General features: G+C 51.8%; 1 protein-coding gene across 2 annotated transcripts; it reads right to left on the bottom strand.

Annotated features, from left to right (window-relative positions):
- Positions 1-8: 8 nt before the first annotated feature.
- RHBG (Rh family B glycoprotein) lies at positions 9-20,653 on the bottom strand. 2 transcript variants are annotated; one of them, XM_026656327.2, is made up of 10 exons: positions 20,389-20,653; positions 11,402-11,588; positions 10,261-10,411; positions 9,598-9,745; positions 8,115-8,281; positions 6,156-6,293; positions 4,936-5,069; positions 2,742-2,863; positions 1,271-1,344; positions 9-599 (listed from the first exon to the last, which is right to left on the bottom strand). In XM_026656327.2, exons 1-10 carry the CDS (start codon positions 20,576-20,578, stop codon positions 525-527), a joined length of 1,386 nt encoding a protein of 461 aa, XP_026512112.1. In that variant the 5' UTR covers positions 20,579-20,653; the 3' UTR covers positions 9-524. The 2 variants fall into 2 exon arrangements, with proteins under 2 accessions (XP_026512112.1, XP_026512113.1); XM_026656328.2 differs by lacking the exons at positions 9-599; positions 1,271-1,344 and adding an exon at positions 1,089-1,238.
- Positions 20,654-22,221: the final 1,568 nt, after the last annotated feature.

The raw sequence follows: 22,221 nt of genomic DNA, 5'->3' as shown, positions 1-22,221 counted from the left end.
GAAGCCGGTGTGTACACCGGGCCTAAAGGACTGGCCTGATCTCACACCGGGTGTCTGACCGAGCTGGGAACTGAACCTAGATCTCTCCGTCTAGCCTCTAAACTGCCACGCGTCGTCTTCTCTCGAAAGGAGCCTGGACAGCGAGTGAGACTGAATGGGGGTGAAGAGGGCGTTAGCCCCAATGGGAATGTTGATCCTGGCTTCCATTCGCTTCGTATTCCAGGCATGGGGCAGATGGGCAGGGACAGTCCTGTCGCGGGCAGAACCCGCATGGGAATGTCGCTGTAATGCACCAAGTGGATCCTTGCAAGAGGAGGTGGGATGGGGTGGAGACCGTGGCCTGGCTTCCCATCACAAGCTGCTAAGCCTCTGTCCACAACTCAGGCTAAATGAGGCTCTTTCAGACTAAGTCCACACTAAGACCCCTTGCGGTCGGCAGATGCTTGGGAAATCTCCCCCTATACTGGATGGCTTGAACCACGTGGCTAGCAGGCTGAGGTGTGCCGACGCAGAAGGAAATCCCATTAGACGCTTGCACTCCTTTCGGGGTCCTCGGAGTTCACAGCCGTCAAGTATCCGCCCTGATGATCCTCAGGGACCTGGAGGAAACCAGAGACACAGGGTGACACTGGGTATTTCCCTGCTCAGACCAATTGGGGATAATCAGAGAGACACTGACTGTGAGCCATGAGCCCAGGTATTGATGGGGACTATAATACAGCAAGTGGCACCAGCTGAGAGCGTGTAGTAGGTGAGTGTTAGGCTGTCGGTGACAGTTTCAGGGCAAAGGCACCTATCCCCAGCCCCCTATGGTCCCGGGAGGGGACCCACTGAACGGTTTCTGGCTCCCAGCCACCATCGCTGTCACAGTCTCTGGCCTGGGACTCAATTCCCAGTTCTGCTCCAGATTTTCCCCGTGACTCTGGGCAAATCACCCGGGGCTACATTTTCAAGCGCTCCCATTGACGACTCTACAAAGCAAAGGCCGCTGCTGAGCGTTTTGGGAAAACCGGGCCTTTTTCCCCTCGGCCCACATCTGTAAAATGAAGCGGATCATTTTTTGCCTAGTGAGGTGGTAAAGCTCATCCGGGCAGGGCCTGGGTCTCGCCATGTGTACGCGGGGCCCCGATCCTGGTAGAAGCCGCCAAGTGCTAGGGTGAAATAAATCATATGTGGTGCCCAGTCTGCTTCAGCTCTTCAAACGACCCCCAGGGAACAGCTTCTGTTGCTCGGGGCACCTTGGCGAAAGAAAACGAAATCAAGGATTTACCTCCCAGTAGATCTGATCCTCGAAGCACTGTGTGTCTGGAGGGGACCCCAACGACCTGATTTTCAAGGTAGCTCCTGGGAACATAAAAGGAGGGGTGAGGGGAAAAGTTTGTCCCATTCTGCGTTCACGTTTCAGAGGTGCTGATGACCCGCAGCTCCTCTTGTATTCCGGGGGAGCAGTCAGGGCCCAGCACCTCTGAAAATCAGGCCCACTTATTTTGTCGCTTGTATTTTGGATGTCTAACTTCAACTACCCAACTCTGAAAAACGTAAAGAGCTGGAACAGACGTTGATTTCCCGACGCCTTGGTTTATGCTGTCCTCTAGTGGCTGGACAGAGGTTTGGCACTCAGTGGTTATCGTATTTAATAGAGACTTATAGGGCTGGTCTACACTGCGGGGGGGGGGGATCGATCCAAGATACGCAACTTCAGCTATGTGAATAGCGTAGCTGAAGTCGAAGTATCTTGGATCGAATTACCTGGGGTCCAGACGGCGCGGGATCGCCGGCCGCGGCTCCCCCGTCGACTGCGCTACCGCCGCTCGCTCTGGTGGAGTTCCGGAGTCGACGGTGAGCGCGTTCGGGGATCGATATATCGCGTCTTAACGAGACGCGATATATCGATCCCGGATAAATCGATTGCTACCCGGGTAGTGAAGACGTGAGACCTAATTTCGTAGTGTAGACATTACTTAAGAGAGGATTATAAGTTCCTTTATGTTCTGTGTCTGTACAGTGCCTAGCGCCCCCGAGGGTCTGTCCGTGACTGGAACTCTGAAATGCTACCACAACACAAATAATTAATAATAGGAAAGTACTGGACTGAGACTCCGGAGACCTGGGTTCCGTTCTTGCCTCTGCCACAGACTCCATGTGTGACCTCAGTCAAGTCACTTTAGGCCCAAATCCTGAAAGGGAGTTAGGAACCTAAATCTCTTTGAGGATCTGGGTCTCATTTGGTTCTCTCATCTGCAAAGTGGGGATAATGATTCTGTCTTGTCTGTTTAGACTGTAAAGTCTTCAGGTCAAAGGCCATCGGTTGTTATACCTATGTGTGGTGCCTAGCCCAACGGGACCCTGATCTCTGCCGAGACCTGTGCTACCGCACTATCAATAATTGCTATTGAATCAAACCAAAAATGCTGCATCCGTGGTCCCGAAGCCCTGTAGTAACATTACCATGGGATGTTCCTGTAGTCATAGGGGCCAATTCTGTGGGTGCTCTGGGGCTGGAGCACCCACAGAAAAAAATACTGAGTGCTCAGCACCCACAGGCCACAGCTGTTTGGCGGGGCATCGCTGATCAGCTGTTTGGCAGCTGGGGAAGGGGTTTGGGGAGAGCAGGGTCTCAGGAGAGGGGGCAGAGTGGGGGCGGGGCCTTGAGCGAAGCAGGGTGGAGCATTGCCAGGGAAAAATAAAAGTCTGCCCCTCTGCCTGTGAAATCATGCCCCATCAACAGACACAAAGCTCACCCACGAGGCTTCCTCCGACAACAGCGAACCCCAGCGTGATGAGTAATGCAAAGAACTGGCAGGTTCCCTGGTACGTTGCCGTCCGGCTTCCGTCAGCGATTAAAGGGAACACATCGGCCATCCTGCAAGACCGGCAAGAGCCAGGTATGTGTTGGGAGCTCCTGTAACTCATGCTGACCGAGGTGGGGCCTTGTCCCCAACGCGTGCCTGAGTCATTTAAGAGAATAAGAATCTACTACTGCTGGAAGTCAATGGAACTACTCCATTAGCTTGAGCTGTAGCCCGTCTACTCCTAGTGCTGAAGGTCACCTGTTCAAACCCTGCCGATGGGCCAGCATCAGAGCCAAGTTGTGGGGGCTCAGTGAGGCTCCAAGGACTGATGTTTTGCTGCTGTGGAACTAATGAAGCCATAGAGATGTAACCATGGAGGATTGCCTAGATACAGAAGGGTTCAGAGGCAGCGGAAAGGGTGCAGTGCTAGGGGCGTGGAAGATTTGGGGAGCTGTGGACAGTCCTCGACCGCTGCAGCTCACCTCTGCTGGGACTCACTGCTTGTCCCCTGACGGGCTTTTGGGGGGTGGATCAGACACATCTATTGCTGGAGGGCAGGGCCGGCTCCAGCATTTCTGCCGCCCCAAGCAAAAAAAAAAAAAAGCCGCGATCGGCGGGGCAGTACAGCGGCAGGTCCTTTGCTCCTAGAGGGAGTGAGGGACCTGCCGCCCCCGAATTGCCTCAGGTGCCGCCCCTCTCCCTTGGCCGCCCCAAGCACCTGCTTGTTCAGCTGGTGCCTGGAGCCGGCCCTGCTGGAGGGGGAGCTTACTGTCCATGGCAGTGGGGTGCCAGAGAAGAAGCAGGCCTTACAGAAGCAACTCCACAGCTCCAGACTGGTGCAGGGAAAGCATTAGCCCCCGAGGCCCTTAAATAGTCATAGATCAAAAAGTGCAGAGGCTCCAATCACGTCATCTTGCCCTTGTTAGTCCCAGTAGATGACAGAGGAACAGGTAGATGGAAAGTACTGGGGATGCGAGCCAGACCTTTTCTCAAACGAACCTCCCAACAGATTTGTGATGTCAGGTTGTGAGCACAGAGGAGAGGTTCAAGCCCGAAACAGTTCACTCATCCCTAGGGAGTGAGTGACGGGAGCTCGTGAAATCGGCTTTATTCCCGGTCCTGCCACTGAGCAGCAAGTCCCTTCATCTCTCCATGCTCCGGTTTCCCCGTCATTATGAATGCAATAATGTCCTTCTCCCAGGGGTTGCGTTACGAGGCAGAGCTAGTGTTAGTAAAGTGCCGGGGGTTGGAAGGCGCTATCGATAGGCTTGAAAGGATTCGATTTTTATCTGTCAATATTGGTGAACGTCGATTTCACCGTACGCACACAGCCGAAAAGTGTATTTCCATCTATGATGATTGAAATTCACAGCTAGGCAAAGTAAGAAGAACGCGGCTTAAGAACTTGATTTCAGGATATTGACTTGTATGTTTTGCCACGTGACGCTGACTCTTTGCGCCTTCGAGTTATAAAGCTTTAACTTCCTGCATCTCAGCGTCTACTCTCGTTACCTAATGACTGTCTGACGGCCTCTGTGGTCTGCCCACCCCCCATAACTTCCCCACAACTGTGAACATGTAAATAGATAACTGGAAAAAAAATGCTTTAAAATAAACCTCTGTGTTATCCATCGACAATATTCAAAAAGAGTCGCATGTTGCTAAGTCTTGCTGTAAAGGCTGAGTCTTAGATGTGTGGGTTCCCCCCGCCCCGAGCAGGGTTGTGAACAGGTGTTGGGGGGAGAGGATAGCAAGTGCTCTGCCCTTTCCATAACGCACGCTGACCTTCTGGTGCGGGTACCCAGGAAGGGGTTCTGGGTACTGAAAAGATGGAGAACGGCTGCTATAGAAATGCTGTCTCCCAGGGAATAGCCGAGCAGTGATTCTTGGCCTCTCGGTGGCAGTATCGAGTTAGTGTGCAGAGGACAGGCTGGTGTGTTAATGAACCGTGCGTGATCAATGCCTGGCTTGCATAGAGCTGCCTAGATGTCACCTTGTGCCCACTCCATCCCTGGCACTGGGTGGGGTGCAATTTATGATCAAAATCAAGAAACCCATTGGAGGGGAGGGTTGGACTCTCTCTCCCCCCTCCCCACACACACACACACACGTGAGTGAGACTGGCGCGCCGAGCGGTGCTCACCCGTCCCCGTAGACGTCTTGCGTTGCCAGGGCTGCCACCAGAGCTCCCAGGAGAGCACCCAGGACGCCCGGCATCCCGTGGAGGTTGTGGACCCCGCATGTGTCCTGTATTTTTAGTCTGGAGTCCAGGATGGGCTGCGGAGAGCACGGAGGGGTGGTGAGGACATGAAGGGCTAGAGGTGCGTTCAGGGCACGGGTTCTGCGGTGTGCGTCTAAGAGGCGCAGTGCGGGGGGTGGGAGGGCTTTAAGCAACCTTCCTGGACTGCCCCCCCGGGGGCTGGAAAGACATCCCTGGGGGCCTGTCCAAAGGCATGTCTATGCGGGATGCTTCTTACAGCAGGGTGGAGAGTCCAGAGATGGCTTCCTCCCTCCCCCTTGCCCGGGTACAAAGCGCAGTGTAGACGGTAAGGCAGAGCTTAGGCAGGCAGACGAAAGACGCGCCTGAACCCTGTGGGTATGTTTCCAGTACAAACCCTACACAGTTCTCTGCATGCACAAGGTGCAGTGTAACGTCCCCGCTGCCGGAGGAGCCTGTCCCCGCTGTCTTCCCCCCTGCCAGAGCCGTTCACTGCCCCCTCCACGTTGCAGTGTGGATAGAGCTTGTTTTTCGCTGCGGCACGTAGCCACACGTACCCTACGTGCCACCGCCCATGGTGTGTCGTACAGACATGGTTTAAGCTCCAGCAGGCCAGGTCCGTCCCCTCCCCAGCTCCAGTGCGGTTACGGAGGCCCGGCCCCCACGGCACACCCTACGCTGGAGGTAGCGAGCCGGAGGCAGCGGAGTGTCTGTCTTCCACCATCCCTGCGCTGGAGGAAACCTCCCCTGGCCCCAGCTGGGGTTTTAGGGCCTGTTTATGCTGCTCCAGCCCCTTTGAGGGCCCTGGCTGGCGTTCTGGAGAAAAGGGGCCTTAATGCCAATGAGGACCAGGCCCCACATGAAAGGTACGTCTACCCGGCATGCTCCTGTCCGCCGTGGGTAGAGTACATGCACGTGCCCCCAGCATGGGTATAACTAGCAAGGTAGGCTGCGAGGCACCATTCAGGCAAGTAAAGACACACCTGGCCTCTGTGGGTATGGACCCTAGACACCTTTCTACGTGCCCAAGCAGGGCTTTCCCTGTCTACACAGCCCGTCGCTTCCTCCCGCCAGAGCCGTTCCCTGGCAGGTGAAGCTGCACCCCGCAAGAGGCGTGCTGCGTAGACGTCGCCGATGGGACTTACTGTGAGGAATTTGAAGCCCAGGGTAGAAACGAGCCCAGCGAGAAACCCGGCGATCATGGCACCGAACGGAGTCAGCATCATCTCGCCTGATGTCCCGACCACGACCCCGCCGGCTAAGGCTGCGTTCTGAATATGGACCTGGAGAGAGAGAGCACGGGGGGGAGGAGCTCAGTGCAGACTCCCGCACCCGCCGCTGGTCAGGTGCAGTGAAGGCTGGAAGGAGAGGTGGTGAGAAAGTTGGGAAGAATTTCAAAGTTGTGTCTGGATGGCGTGGTTCAAAACGGCAGCCCCTCGAAAGGAGAAGCCTGGTCACACAGATCTTAGAAGGCCCAGAGGGCGAGGAACTGTCACCATATTATCTACCAATGGTATTTATATGAGTCCATCACTACAGTACCAGAGACACTAAAGATTGAGAGGTGATCTTCACAATCTCCTTGTGAGGTAGGGCAGTGCTATTACCCCATTGTACAGATAGGGAAACCGAGGCACAGAGACTGAGTGACTTGCCAAAGGTCGCAGAGAGAGTCTGTAGCAGAGGAGGGAATAGAACCCAGATCTCCCAAGCCATAGGGCTAATGTCCTAAATACTGGACCATCCTTCCTTGCTGCCTCTGGCAATATCCTTGGGAGACCTTATTGAATTAAGTTTGAGTCTCTTTGGGCTCCCTTGTATTAAATGAATGGCTTATGTGTTATTGTGGGCTGAGATGATATGTAACCTCTCAATGGGGGAGAGGGGGAGATGTGACATTTCAATGGGGCTTGAAATGACTATAATGACCAATGTGCCAGACAAGAATGGACTTTTAGAACAGAAACTGGGGAATAGCTAGGGTGAGATGAATGCAAATTCTCCACGCCGGTTACACCAAAACCCAGCCTTTTGAAGCTACGCCCCGAAGATCGCATCACTACCTGCTGACCGCCTGGTACATGAGGCCAAGATGAAAGGCCCAAGCTGTATAAAGGAGAGGCTGAACTGTTCATGGCGGCTGTGAACCTAGACAAGTGTGAACGTGTAACCACGGGGAAAACCTGATTGGGGGTTTTGAAGGACTGACACCTCCCAGAGCCCAAGGCTGGAGTTCAGGTGGCCTCTTGTGAGCCTTTCAGCATGCGGGGAAGTTCTTGTATTGTTTTAAATAGGTTTTCCCTGGAATGCTGCTCCCGTAAGAACAAATACGCTTGCTGGGTGGTAACATAACCGTGAGCAATTACGCTGCTCATTGCTTTCTCTCCAGAGGCTGCTTGTGCAGCTCGACTGGCTTGCTGGGAATACCACAGTGCAGCCTGGAAAACTCTCAGTCAAGAGATGTGAGGGCTGGGGAGCCGGGAGCCTAGACTGGGAGCGCTTGGTGGACCATGATGGGGGGAAATACAGGCGTCCTGAACTGTGACACCCAGAATCCCACCTGCTCACCACCGTTCCCGTCCACCGTCTTGGGAAGGATGATCCCGGCGAGGCAGGTCTGCACAAAGGGATCCCCACTCTTGTGCATCTCTGCAGGTCGCCAGGCTCAGGACTCCTCTCCTGCAGAGTCTCGGGGGTGCGTAGCGGAGTCCACACGGCCAAAAGACCGAGGTTCTCGTTGGAAGGGGGGAATGCGGCTGGCAGGAGACTTGGGGGCATGGGTGAAAGGTGTCAAAGGCCAAGGGAGGCTAAGACTCCCCTAACCCAGGCCATGGCCTCACCCAGGCTCCGCCCTGAGGCCTCTCCCTCGGTGCCCCTCTCCCCTGAAGCCGGCAGGGGCTCAGGTCCAGCCGACGGCCACTGGTGGCTCGGGCCAGTGGCCCGGGGATCAGGCCAGCCATGGGGGTGGTGGCCTTGGGGCTCAGGTGTGCCCTTGGGAGGAAGGGGTGGGGCTGGGGGCTAGCCTCCCTGAAGCGGGGGTTCACCCACCGCCCATGCTTGGGGGTCACCAGCAACAAGACAGAGCAGCCGCTGTGTTGACTCACCATGTCCAGTTTGCCTTCGCCATTGACGAGGGCTGAGGTGGCAAAGGTGGCCAGCGTGCTAGCGGCCAGGGAGAAGTAGGTGTTCATGACGGTCCGCTGCTGGTCGTCGCCATGAGCCGTAATGGCAGAGTTGAAACTTGGCCAGAAGAGCCATAGATAGATTGTTCCTGCAGGGGAAGGAATCGGGAGTTGAGTGCAGGTTTGGGAGGTAGGGAATCGCCCACAGCGCTGAGGGAGAATGTTCTGTGAACGTTTTCGCTTTGATCAAACGCCGCTTGGCGTCAAAACAGCTGGTTTCGATGGAAAACGGGTCTTTGACCATAATGAACATGGTCATTCACGTTTTTCTTCTGGGTTGAAATTTTCCTGTTTTCCCATTGAAAAAAAACAGAAAATGAAAGACTAAGTGCTGGATTTCGGTTAAATCAAAACCCAAAACACTTTTACCAAAACTTTGCAGTTTCTGATTTTTCAACAAAAAGCCTCCCCCCCCCCCCCCCCGAAAAAAAAAGAGAATAATTAATGGAAAATTCAGAGGGGAAAATGTTGGGTTCTAATCCTCACTCTAGAATCGACTCCGAATTTGATGTTTCTAATTGGATTTTCAGGTTTGGTTTGATGCAAACTCCCCCCTCCCCTCCCTGAAACTGCTGCTGAGCAGGCAAATCAGCTATTTACCCAGCTGTTTATTGAGACAGTAGTTTACTGTTTAACAAAGGACTTTCCTAAGTGCCCTAAAATACACATGCTTGCCTGGATTGTTTTGAAACTTGATGTGCGTTGTCTGGGAGTGATGGTCTATAGTGTTATGGTCACCACTTTTACAAGATTCTGATACATTTTGTACAAAGCATGCCTTCTGAGAGATCATTTGAAAACCCATATCCTGCTGAACATTATTGTCCTGGTAAACTATATGTATCAACATTGTATGGAAAGTTATAAGTTTCTACTGTATAACATTGCTGTAACATGTTCCAGAGCTAAAAAGGCAGGTCCAAACCAGTTCTTCAAAGACGCATTAGCGCCCGCAGCCAGGTGTTAAAGAGCTGTCACTGGCTTGAGCAGCCATTCTTCAGCAACATGAAGGTGTAAACAAGAAATTTACATGTCACGAGAGAGATAGTTCAACCCTCACGTCGCCAAGAGACTACTTGTCACCTGCACCCCAGTCGGGGGTAATCCTCAGAGAGGGGAGGTTGGTATCAGAGAGAGACAGAGGCCTCCACTGCTCATGACATCAACTCTGAAAGAACGGAACTAAGCGGGGATTGGTCCCAGCAGCTGTTCAATAGTCCAGATGGTACCCTGGGTAATGTCCCACTGGGACAGGGTTACGGGTCCAAATTTGGGATCATCTGAGCAAGGGGGTCTCAAGATAAAGCCCCCTGAAAATACCACAGACATAGTTTTCTGATGCATCAGATGTTACTTTGGCCCCATGCGGGGCTCGAGCGAAGCAGGGCGTGTTCCGAGTCCTTACCGATCATAGCAAAGAGATCTGAGTGGTACACGGAGCCTTCCCTCTGTCTGCTCTTGTCCAGCTGGGGCCGATACAAGACCCGCGAAACCATCAATCCGAAATAAGCCCCGAAGGTGTGGATGGTCATGGAGCCCCCCGCATCCTTTGCCTGGTCGGGACAGGAAGCAAAGGATGGGCTGAAAAGGGGGCGGGAGGTAATCCGGGCTGTACCCCCGCTGGGCAGCGTGTTTTCAGCCCAGACGCGCTCAGCAAAGAAATGCGGATTCGACCACATCGAAATGTTTCGCGAATTCACGTCGGTTTTGCCAAATGCTTTGTTGAGCGGGGGAAGGGAGGGAGCCCTAAAAAATCGTTAGAAATCTAAACATTTGACTTGAAAACTATTTTTCATTTGGAAGGTTCCTAGAATTTTTTTTTAATTAAAAACCTAGTTCAATTTTTTTTTAAAGGTGCGGGATAAAAAACACCCAAAAAACTAAATGAAAATAATTAAGTTTTGGATCAAACTAAATGTTTCGTTTGACCCCAAACAATTTTTTAAAATTTTATTTAGCCACCGAACCGACAAGTCAGGTATTTGCTCGGCTCGAAGCCCACGTTGTCACCCAGCTTAGAACAGTCCTTCCTCCGGGGAACGGACGCGCCATGAAAAGTGTGACTTACCCCAATGACGCTGAGCAGGACGAATTCATTAATACCAAAGAGTGTGACTTCAAACAAGGCCATCAACAGCAGCTGGACGGGGCTTGTCTTGCCCAGCACTGCTCCGAAGGAGATCAGGACGGCTCCGGAGCAGAAATCGGCATTGATCATGCTAGCAGGAATAGTGAAGAAAGTAGAACAGGTTGCAGGAGACTGTTACCCCGGGCAGAGTGCCAACACAAGACCAGTTTCCTCTAGCTTTAAATGGTGCAGGGACCCTGGCACCGGGGTGAATTTCAGCCTCCAGGTAGTTTAATGGGTAACGGAGAAGATTGTGCACTCGACAGTCTGGGAAATTCACAAGGGGTCCCCAAGAAAAAAGCCATCCAGAGACAGAACGGCAGAATCGGTTAGCGGGTGTGATTGGAGCCTTTGGAACAGAAACGCTAGGCTCATCTAACGAGTGGGCGGAAGGGCTAAGAACTTGGCTGGAGGGTTTCGCGTCTGTGAAATTATCCCGCCGGTGTTGTGGTCTGCAGGAGGCCAGATGATCTATTGGTCCTATCTAGTCTCAAGCTAATGAGTGAAAAAAGCCCTTCTATTATTCCGTGTATTACAGTAGCCTCAACTGAGATCAGAGTGCATTGTGCTAGGTACTGTCCATACACACCAGGAGAGACGCCCTCTGCCCCGAAGGCGAGACAAATGAGCTCTTGTTATCCCTACGGGACAGATAGGGAGCCGAGGCCCAGGGAGACAAGGTCACACGGGGAGTCGGCAGCAGACACGGGATTTCAGCCTCGGCCCTCCCATGCCCACTGCCAAATCCGCTTTTGACTGCTGGATAAACGAGCAAATCAGGCTGAGGCAACACCGTGGTGTTCTGATCACAAGCGTGTCTGACGCGAACATCTGTGCGGCTCCCTGGCTTAGAGCTGGACCCGAAAGGAAAGCTGTATGTGTGACTTCACGCCCTGTTACCATCTATCCGAGCGCCTCGGAACCTTTATCCTTGCAACCCCTGGGAGCCGGAGCAGGGCTCTTCTTCCAGTTTGACCAACGGGGAGCTGAAGCACAGAGACTTACCCACCGTCACGCAAAGAGTCTGGGAATGAGCCACCTGACATCCTTCCTCTCTGACACCTGGCTTCCAGCCACTCACCTCTCTATTCCGATGTGAATCTTGCCATCGTGAAAAGAGTGGAAAAAGCCTTGGATCAACGTAGACCACTGGATAGCGAACGCCGCGATCAGGAAGTTGAAGGCTACGCTGCCAAACCCGTAACGTTTCAGGAAGGTCATCAAGAAGCCAAAGCCGATGAAGATCATGGTGTGGACATCCTGGAAACCTGGGGAAAGCATCACAAGTGGGGGAGGGGGAACTTGTCAACACATTTTCTGAAATATTTATTCCCCGCCCCCCCCCGCCCCCCCCACACACACACCCACACACACCCCAACCCCCCCCCCCCCCCCCCCCCCCCCCCCCACACCCCTCTTTTCCTGCCCCCCTTTTTTTTTTTTTTTAATCTGAATTTGAAACTGCCTTTGAACTTCAAAATGTTTTTGAACTTCCTGTCAGGAAGGAGAGCCGGAGGATCCACCCCAGAGGATAGAGATAGACGGCAGTGCTAAGATCATCCTCTCGGCACAAACGCACTGAGCGTTTCCCAGGATCGTTTCTTTCCCCTCTGCTCTCATCAGAACAGAGAGCAGCCCCCAGCCGGATCTAGGAAGCCATCACCCGGGATGAGAGCGGCCAAGTGACCTTGAGAATTCCCCGAGCACGGACGTGCCCCGTGGCCCCTTTCTCTGGGGCTGGCCCATGGAACAGTGACCTTACTGAGTGGCTGCTGCGCAAACACTGGGGCAGCGTACCTCACCGCTTTGTTCTACCGCCGTTCGGGCGGGATGTAAAAAGTGAGGTCCTGACCTTACAGAGCCCATGACACCTTTCGCAAGAGCTCTGGGGCGTCTCCTGGACAAATTCCAACTGGAGCCACTCCCCTGCACCTCCCACCTCCTCACTTTTCAGAAGTGAAGAATCAGAAGTGCAGGGCTCCACTCCAGAGGTGGCTGCATTTCAGTGGGGGATAGGTGATCCCTGTTTTGTAAAGCGCTTTGGAATTCCTCGGGCTACAAACACCTAAGTCCTGGTTAGAAGCATAATGAACAGCGTTGCACTTGTAAGAGCGACATTTCCACCCAAAACCTTACGCTGTGTTACTGTGGGAACATGGACAATAATTCTTAGCCATTGGATAGCACCTTTCCTGCCTAGATCTCCCTTTACAAAAGTGGGGAGTGGTTACAGACCCTTGCTAGTTCTCGTGATTTTATCACTAGTCTCGTGATCTCCACTGTTCTCGGTAAAGCCCCAGCTCTGGGAGTCAAGTGGTGGGGGGAGAATTCAAAACTGCTTCTAGCCCTCGTGTCTGCAGAGAAAAGCAAGTGAATCAAGTGCACCTTGAAGGCTCAGAAACCAGACAGAAGATGGGAAGAACCCAGAGTTTTGTTTTGTTTTTTAATCTCATGCTTTTAAGCCAATTTCATGATTTCTTTGGGTGCCTGAGCCATGATTTTTTTAACCCCTATGGGGTTCGCAACACTGTTTCTATTATCTTCATTTAACATACAAGGAAACTGAGGCGGGGGGGAAGAGGTTTACCAAAGGTCATACAGCAAGTTAGTGGCAGAGCTGCGAAGGGAACCAAGTTCTCATTACTCCTAGTCCCTTGAAGTGGGCTGTTTGTCCAGTTAAACGTGTTGTAAATCCAGAGTGACTCCCCTGACTCCAGTGGAGTTTAGATCAGTGTAAATCCACTTGTGGACTCGCTCTGAAACCAGCGAGCCAAATGTAGCTGGGAGTAAAAAGGTCTTATTCTCCCTTGTCCAGCACCTCCTGTTTTCATTCGCACCAATGCAAAGCATGTGCAACGCACTATGGGCCTGATTCTCAGTCCCACTCTGAAGGTCCCGTTGCACGGATCTGGCAGCGTGAAAGCCCCTTTTACTAGGCTAGAGCGGCATCAAGGGGCCTATGTGTAAATGAGAATCAAGCCATGGGCACTGGGAAGGTGTAGAAATGAGTGTAACTTACATGCCCTGGGAGGGTTGGGGGTGGGGGGCAGTGGAAATGGGGTCTATCGCGGGAACAGCAGCGAACCAGAGAGCTATGCGAGTACAGGGTCCGCTGCGTTCTCTGAAACTCTTCCCCCTTCGCCACCCCCAGGCACAGAGATCTGCCAGGTTCTTCACCGCCCCCTCGTTCCACAGGCGTTAAAACAGCCCACTGAGTGCCAAGATCCTCAGCGGGTGTAAACCGGGGTCGCGCCACTGCAGTCAATGGGACTCCGCCGATTAACGCCAGGGCAGCGCCTGCCCCTCCGTCTCGTCGCCTCGCTGCTGCCAGCGCACGGAGCTCACACTCGACGTTTGCGACAGTCACAGGTACAGGATTTCGTGTGCTCTGCGCTGAAAGTGACTAAACTAAATATACTTCTGTTCGTCTTAAAGGTGCCACAGGACCCTCTGTTGCTTTAAACTAAAGATAGACTCTGCAGCTGCACAAGCATTAGGCTCGTGATGCAGGAACAAAGCCAGGGCCTGGTCCTGCTTTTCCCTGCACCCTGGGGGAGTCCTTTACTCTGGTGTGAGATGGGCGTGAAACGGCACCTGCCCGATGCTCATTTACTCCAAGACCCTTGACGCTGCTCTGGCAGGGCTTAAAGAGGAAGTCGATTCACTACACTCCCGTTAAGATCCTGCTTCCCTTGCCAGAGCGGCGTAAGAGGCCCATGGTATAAAGGACACTCTGCATCTACCGCTGGGAGGATAAATACATGAAAGACGACGAAACGCTTGGGAGATCTACCAATGACCAACGCTATCTAAGAGCCTGGTAGGATTCGTTATGATTTTGTAGCGTTTTACACTTATTTCGTACCAGTGCCAATAACAAGCCTAGGGGCTCGATGCTGATTTACACCAGGGCCCCTTTACCCCACACCGGCAGCGTACTTACAGGTACTTGGCCCCCCTTTGCGCTGCCCGAGTAGAATAAAGAGGCCTTAAGGTAAATACGACGCCCGCGGGCACAAGGTCCAGGGCAGTGGAGAATGAGGGGGCAGCTACCCTGCAAAAAAAGACCCACGCAGGCTCCAGTCTGAGCTCGAACATCTACACGGCTCATTTTACAACGTCACGTGAGCCTCGCGAGCCGGAGTCAGTTGACGGGGCTTTGAACCTCCCTGCTGTAGGGGTTTGGGGCGGGGGTTGGGTTTGGGGGGTGTTTTTGCTTGTAGTGTGGACATACCCGGCAACTCCAGGGCTCATAGCTCAGTGGCGTGGTGGAAAGTGTCCTCCTGTGTGTGTAAATGGTCATGGGTTCGAATCCTACCTCGGATGGCACAGAAGAACCTGTAAGGAAGGCTGTGAGTGATCCCAGAGCTAGGCTGAGAGTTGGGAGACTGATTTCAATCCCCTGATCTGTCAGAGGTTTCCTGGGGGCAAGTCTCTCCCTGCCTCAGTTTCTCATCTGTATGATGGGGATAGCAGGCCTGCCCTGCCTCCCAGGGATGGTGTGAGGACAAATACACTACCGATTATGAGGAGCTCAGATGCTATGGTAACCCGGCCCAGATGTGGGTGTAGACAACTGTGGGTGTGAAGGACTTTACCCTCCTCCAAAAAACATGGGGGTTTGCATTAATAAAGAAACCTCGAGCTTGGGCCAGAAGCTCGTCTATCTCCCTTTATTAAAAGTGGACAAATTCAGCCCTGGTACCAAGCTACTCCTGGAAGCAATATGCAACGACTTTGCCACTGCCCGATTTAAAAAAAAAAAGTTGTCTACCTCCAGCTATCTAAGGCCTGGTCTACACCCAAGACGTAGGTCGGCCTAGCTCCGTCGCTCAGGGCTGTGAAAGATTCTGTGCCCCGCAGGTCTCCTTAACCCATGCTGTAGCGGCAACTAAGTTGACGGAAGCATTTTTCCACCGATCTAGCCACGGCCTCTCGGAGAGATGGATTATCTAAACCCCTCCCCTGGACGCAGGAAGCAGCCACACGACAGCGGCACAGCTTCAGCTCTGCGGTAGCGTAGACGTACCCTAGGCTGCATTCTTGCCTGATAGGAAGTACATGTCTCTCTGTGTTGGGGGGGAAGAGGGAGAGAATGAGTAATTCTCTTTCAGCTCTGGGTGGAGTTAAGAGTTGGCAGATGAAACTGGGAGAACCTGTCGGACGTCCGTCCGCCCCTGCTGGCCTGACTCGCTCCAGCTGTGCGGTTGCCCTGCCTTCACCAACGCTGAGCAGGGCAGTTCTCAGCCCTGCACCCACCTACCCCTCCTCTTGTGCAGGGGTTCCATGACCGCAGGCAGCGGCATGGATCGTGGGCTGTGACGTGCCGAGCCGCATGGTAAGGGGAGTCCTGGAAAGCCAGGAACTTCCCAAGATTGCTAAGAGGCAGGGTTCGCGGTGAGCTTTTGGTTTTGTGCCTGGAGCACTGTCAGTCACAACTCCCTTTCCCCTGGCGAGGGACAAAATAAAAATGACCGATGTGGCTGCAGGAGTCTTGATCCAACTGAACAGGCAGAGGCATGTCACACTGGGGAGGAAAGTCAGGCATGGCTCAGGGTGAGCAGTTCACATCTGTCAGTTGGCAGAGCCAGGAACTGAACGCATGTATCCTGAGTCCCAGGCCAGTGATCTGTACACTAGGCAACGCTGCCTCCCTACGCAATATTGCAGAACCATTAGGCCAACGTTTTCAGAAGTAACCGCTGAGTCTCAACTCTCTGTTGAAGTCACTGGAGCTATGTTGATTTACACCAGCTAGAGATCTGGTCCAAGGGGCCCAAATTTCTCTAAAAATCAGGTACATGTCTACACTTAAAATGCTACAGCAGCAGTGAGCCACTGTAGATAATCCACCTCCCCAAGAGGCGGTAGCTAGATCGACGGAAGAACTCTTCCATTTCCCTAGCACTGTCTACACTGGGTGTTAGGTCGGCTTCACTACGCCACTCGGCGGTGTGGATTTTTTTTTCACGCTCCTGAGCAACGTCGTTACACTGAGCTAATTTTCTAGTGCAGACCAGGCCTTAATAAAGACAATGGCCTGGTCTGCACTTGAAAATTGTGTTCATAAATCCACACCCTAACCGACGTAGGTAAGCTGACCTAAGTCCCCATGTAGACAGAGCTGGAAGAAATTCTTCTGTCAACCTAGCTGCCGCTTCTCAGGGAGGTGGATTACCTACGCCAATGGGAGAACCACTCCCTTTGGCATAGGTAGTGTCTACACTGAAGATAGTGTTTAGAGCCACGCCGCTGTAGCCTTTCAAGTGTAGACTACAACAGAGGGTCCTGTGGCACCTTTAAGACTAACAGAAGTGTAGACTAGCTCTAAGCCCCTTTCCCAGCCCTGCAGAAGAGCTCTGTGTAGCCCGAATGCTTGTCTCTCTCCCCAGTAGACGTTGGTCCAATAAAAGCTATGATCTCACCCACCTTGTCTCACTAATGTCCTGGGACCGACACAGCTATAACACTGCAAACCTAATTTCTCTGTCACTTGCTTTGCAGCGTTCGTTTCAGTCTATTTCATGCTGCTCTCCTAGCTAAAGCAAAGTGGGGGTGGGGAGGGCGGGTTCATTATTCCTGTAAGTGTCTGATCCGTATCTGTTTCAGGCCTGGCGGTTTCGCTGGCTGCCCTTAGAAATTTGACCAGGACATCAGGATTAATGACCCTGGTTCATGACAACAGTCACGGGACTTTCCATCCCCATGAGTGGTCCGAGCCTGTGTTTTGCAATCAAGCTCGTTCCAAAGAGCGCTCCTCAGCAGTGCAGCGACCTCTAACTTTGGGCGGGACTTTCAGTACTGGAGCAGGGAAGCGTCTGCAGTGAAAAATGACGCATTAGATGGTACTTTGATTGGAAGCTCTATGTTCTGGATTGATACAGCACCTTGCACTGTGGGGTCCTGGTCCATGACAGGCTCCTGGATGCCACCGTAATACAGCTAAGAAATAGTAGGATAGTACTGAATTGTCATTATAATTAATAGAGCACAATGGAGATTTCAAAACACGTGCCTTACTCAACCAGAACCTGATCCAAAGCCTGTTGAAGTCACCAGAAAGTCTCTCTGTGACTTTCACAAGCCAGGTCCTGAGCCGTAAAGTGGTTGTGTCTATGGTTAAGTTTATGACCAATCCACACAGGGTATAAATTAGAGCTGGTCGAAAAAATTCCAACCAAACAATGTTTCATCAGAATGGCCAATTCGGTGAAGTCGAAAGGTTCCATGGACGCAGTTTGGTTTCACCGATGTTCCAATGGGCTCCCTGGGGCAGCGGGCCAGGCGTCCGGCCTTGGGGGTCCGGCTCCTCTCCTTTTCATGGACAACTTTTGAAAGTTTTTGTTTTCATGCCAAACAGGAGTGAAACCTGATTTTGAAATCCCCCATGAAATAGAACTACTTCCCCCCCACTCCGTATATCCCACAGTGGCCCAGGATGAAAGCCAGCGTGTGGGAACATTGAACAAAGTTCAGCAGAGAGCAGTGAAAATGGTTAGGGGACTGGAAAGATTGATTTATGAGTGACAACATTGTTTGTATAGCTCTGACAAGCAGTGATTACTACCAGCTCGAGCCCTCAACCAGGATCAGAAGCCAATTGTGCTAGAGACTGTGTGTGCAAATAGCAAGAGATATTTCCTTATGAGCATGTCTTTGCTGCAGGGGGAAAAAGGCGTGTTCTTAACAAGCGTTAAAATCCTAACGCAGACAAGGCGGGCGAGGTAATATCTTTTATTGGGCCAACTTCCGTTGGCGACAGAGACAAGCTTTCGAGCTACCCAGAACTCTTCTTCAGGTATCTTCTCTCTGATATCCTGGGACCAATATGGCAACAAGAATACTGCAAACAACAATGGAAACTAGCGAAGGCAAGGCGGTTGTAGTTTTGACACAAGTTTGCTGGCAGACTAAACTACAGGCTCTCTCCTATAGTAGAGATCCCGGGTTAGAAAAACGTACCGTCTACCTAGCAGCACGTATAAATCCGATGCATACACAGCTCAGTACAAAGACCTCCTTTATTAGCTTAGGCGTTAGTTCTGTTGATAAAGGAGCAGTGTGAGTTTATTATAAGGAGCAAGAGACGCATGGCCAAGCAGCAGGTGTTCTCCCGGATATTAACACCCCTCCGGATGGCTTCTAAACGAACAGCCCAGGATTTGTGCAGTCACTTTGAGTATTTCCAAAGTTCAGTATGGGCCTTGCTGTTTCTAGTCGTGACCCAGTATTTCTGAGGGTCCCTGTCTAACGTGTCAACAGTAGTGGGCCAGTATTTCTACAGCATGGTCCGTGGGAATGGGCCAGTCATCCGACAGTGCTTTGAACCGTCGCTTGTCAAGCTTTTGGCCAAGCAAAGCCCGCTCCTCTCTAACTAGACAAAGGGAGATTAGCTCCATCTTAAGAAGGGAAACCAAGCGTATGTCACTGCAATAAAAAACCCACGGCACCCAGCCTCAGAGTCCAGGTCAGCTGGCATGGGCTGCGGGGCTGACCATTGCAGGGTAGATGTTTGGGCTTGGGCTGGAGCTCTGGTTCGGAGACCCACCCCAGGCAGGGTCTCGGAGTCCGGGATCCGGCCTCAGCCCAAACTGCAATGTTATATAGCCGCACTAGCCCGTGTCAGCTGATCCAGGCCAGCCATGCCTCGGGACTTTTATCACCAGGTGGACAGAGCCTCAGTCTCTCTCTGCCTTGGGGTATGTCTACACTGCAGGCGGAGGTGTGAGCATTCATCTACCTAGCATGGGTACCGATAGCAGTGCAATCCCCCAGAAACTAACTCAGGCCGCCAGCCCATGCTGCCACGGTGTCACTGCTATTGGTACCCAAGCTGGCTGAGGTCGGCACCCGCTTACGCTCTGCCGTCACCCTGCGACTGCAGCATAGGCAATTTGCCCACGGGATCTTGTAGCAGAGCAGGGGTTTGAACTCTGTTCTCTAGCAAGCCAGGCCACTGCCTGAACCACAATTTATTCTTTGATGAGGCCAAGTGGAGCGAACTTCCCCTGTGGTGCTGCGAATTGCCTGTGTGTGGTTCCCCGCAACCCCCGGCATTGAAGCTGGCTCTGATTGCCACAATAAGAACAGATCTGAACCGAGGAATGAATGAATCCCTGAGCAGCCTGACACCTCCCTTCCAGCCCCTTGACTCTTCATCCACCAGCCCTGACAACCATTTGCTGTTGAAGTGCAGGCCCCCACGGAGCAGCTGCTTAGCAATGTCAGTGCACGGCCTGGTGCAAGGGGCTGGGCACCCGCTGCTCCCCCAGAAGTCAATCGCCTCTTTCAGGCTTTAGGTTCCCAATGAGCCTCCAACCTCCTCTGCTCTGCAAGGGATGTCCTGGCACACAGACGCACCCTTCCCGGAGGCCAGCTCTGAATTGCAAGGCCCCGGGAAGGGATCAGCGTTTGCCTTGCAGCTGTGCTGCCCACCAACTCCCGTGAGCGTCACGCTCGAGAGGATAATACACTGAGTGCTTTTCAACCCACGCGCCCGGCACTGGCCGCGCCAGCTTCTTCCATGCTCTGCGCAATCTTTCTGCACCGAGAAGAAAAACCAACAGCGGGCACCAGCTTGGGGCACGTCTAAGTTCTTAAATCCCCCCTGAAAGTCAGCGTAGCCCAGATCCTCTGGGCCTGTAATGTACTCATTTCCCGCGGTACCTGAGCCACAAAGGACCCTGCTGTTGCTGTTGATTTTACATGGAAAGTGCTCCGATACTACGGGGATGGGCTGAAGTTTTATACCCCCCCCAAGATAGATAGGCTGTGAGTCTGATACCACACCCAGCTGTAGAAGCTCATGGTTTAGGACTGGAGGTCTCTGATTCAATCCCAGAGGTCAGCCAAGAAGGTGGCTGTCATATAAATGGGGGCTCATCTGGGGTTTAAGAGACCATAAGTATCACACACTTGAGATGAGCGTCCTCTGTCACAGAGAGAGGCCATGGAACATATGGGGCACGTAAACGCTTGGGTTCCCCTCCTGACCGTGGTGATGGGTGATGTAGGTGGGGACCTAGGCTGATGAAGCAGGAGCTGAGTGCATGGACGGGCTGTACTCACTCGGGTAGCGAAAGTAAAAATCGTTGTCCCGGTTGCTTTTGTTGTGGTGGCTCAGTTCCTGGTGCCAGAGCCTGGCGCTGGTCTCTCCATCGTAGCGGACGAAAACAGCGAAGAGGATGATGGTGAAGAGCTGGAGGAGGAAGCATATTGCCGGGAGCTTGAGCCGGAGGTTGGTTGCATGGCCAGACATGCTGCTGAGGTGGAGGAGAAAGAAGCGGGGAGAGAGATGAAAATGAAACTGATCTTCCAACCAGCCGCAGGTGGAAGTTAGCAAGCTGGGGCCCTTGTGCCAAGACTTTTTTGTTAATTACTTGTAGAAAGCCCCGCCCACCAGTCAATGAGTTGCCAGCTGGGTCCCACCCACTGAAACACAACGCAGCTCCAGAGGATGAGAAAACATTTGCTCATGTCTCCATTGCTGCATGCTTGCAAGCAACTGTGTTTAGGCAGGAACACAGGAATGTGGAGAGCCAGCTTTGCCAATGCCTCAGTGACTGAGGCACCAGCTATGGATTCCTAGGGCCAAATCCCTGGTTGAGGTAAATCAGTTGTAACTCCATGGCGGTCAATGGAGCTAAACCGCTTTACACCCGCTGAGGATCTGGCCCATTGCGTCACATCATCATGACAGCAGCTGAGTCAGCCTGTTATGATTCAGAGGGTATGTCTACACTACGGGATTAATCCGAATTTATATAATTCGAATTTGGGAAACAGACACAAATTAAATGAGTTCAGCACAACTGTTGCATGCGGGTGGCAATTTAAATGCAAGTCCTAGCACTGGAATAGGGCTAGGGAGAAATGGATTCCGTTAGACTGGAGATTAGATTGGATCGATTAGGTTATGGAACGGATGGACTGGGTTAGATTAATAATACAGTACCTACCTCACAGGAGTGCTGTGAAGATCAATCCATTAGAGATTGTGAAGCAATTTAAGACCTACTGGTGAAAAGCATTATATAAGAAACGGGTGGTTATATTGTTATCTCGTGCTTTTCATTAGATGCATAACTTTATGTACCAGATGGATTAGATTATAGATTAGATGGATTAGATTAGACACAGGTGATAAATTGGTTTCTATTATTATGGAGGTGTCGATCATGACTCCACAATCAAAACTGAATTGTTTTATTGCCCTTAAAGGGAACTTTCAACCTTTTTATTTTATATGAAAAATAAACCGTACCGTCCCCAAATTTACAGCACTTACTCTTTGAGCACAAAATTAGTTTTCTGAGAATTTACAAATAAATACATTTGTTAGTTTATTAGTGTAAATTGACCCAAATCTAGATCCTGGAAGAAATGTAGTATCTGTTAGTTCTGTTTTTTGGCCCAAATGTTGTTAACAACAGAATAACACAGGCACTTGAGTATATTAACTGGGTGAATTGGATAAATTAGTTTGTAAATTGTTGTATCGAATTTTTATGACTAGACAGACTACGGGCAGGCTCAGATCAGGTAACTCTTAAGGAGGTTCCATTGTCAGATAAGGTAGTTCAACCAATCACCACACGTCCTCAAAAGCTAATTTGCATGCAGCAACTCTATTGGTTGTAATGATCCACCAGTATGGGACCGGTCAGTTGTGTCAAGAGTTCTCATTGGTAGGTTGCTTGACATGCACAGTTAGGGCACTCAGTCTTAACATCGTTCCATAATGATGTTACGAGGGAACAAAATATAGGAAAAAGTAAATGTGTATTTAAAAATCAGTTGTATCTAATTTAGAACCAAAATTATTTAAAAAGTCTTAATTGTAATCATATGTTTATTGCATGATGTCACGGCAGGGCAGAGTTAAGGTTGTTTGGATAACTT

Source organism: Terrapene carolina, unplaced genomic scaffold (assembly GCF_002925995.2).
Source record: "Terrapene carolina triunguis isolate 2854851 unplaced genomic scaffold, T_m_triunguis-2.0 Scaffold227, whole genome shotgun sequence".
NCBI classification, from domain to species: domain Eukaryota; kingdom Metazoa; phylum Chordata; order Testudines; family Emydidae; genus Terrapene; species Terrapene triunguis.
Note: the sequence above shows the minus strand (reverse complement) of the source record. Positions and strands in the feature narration are given on the sequence as shown.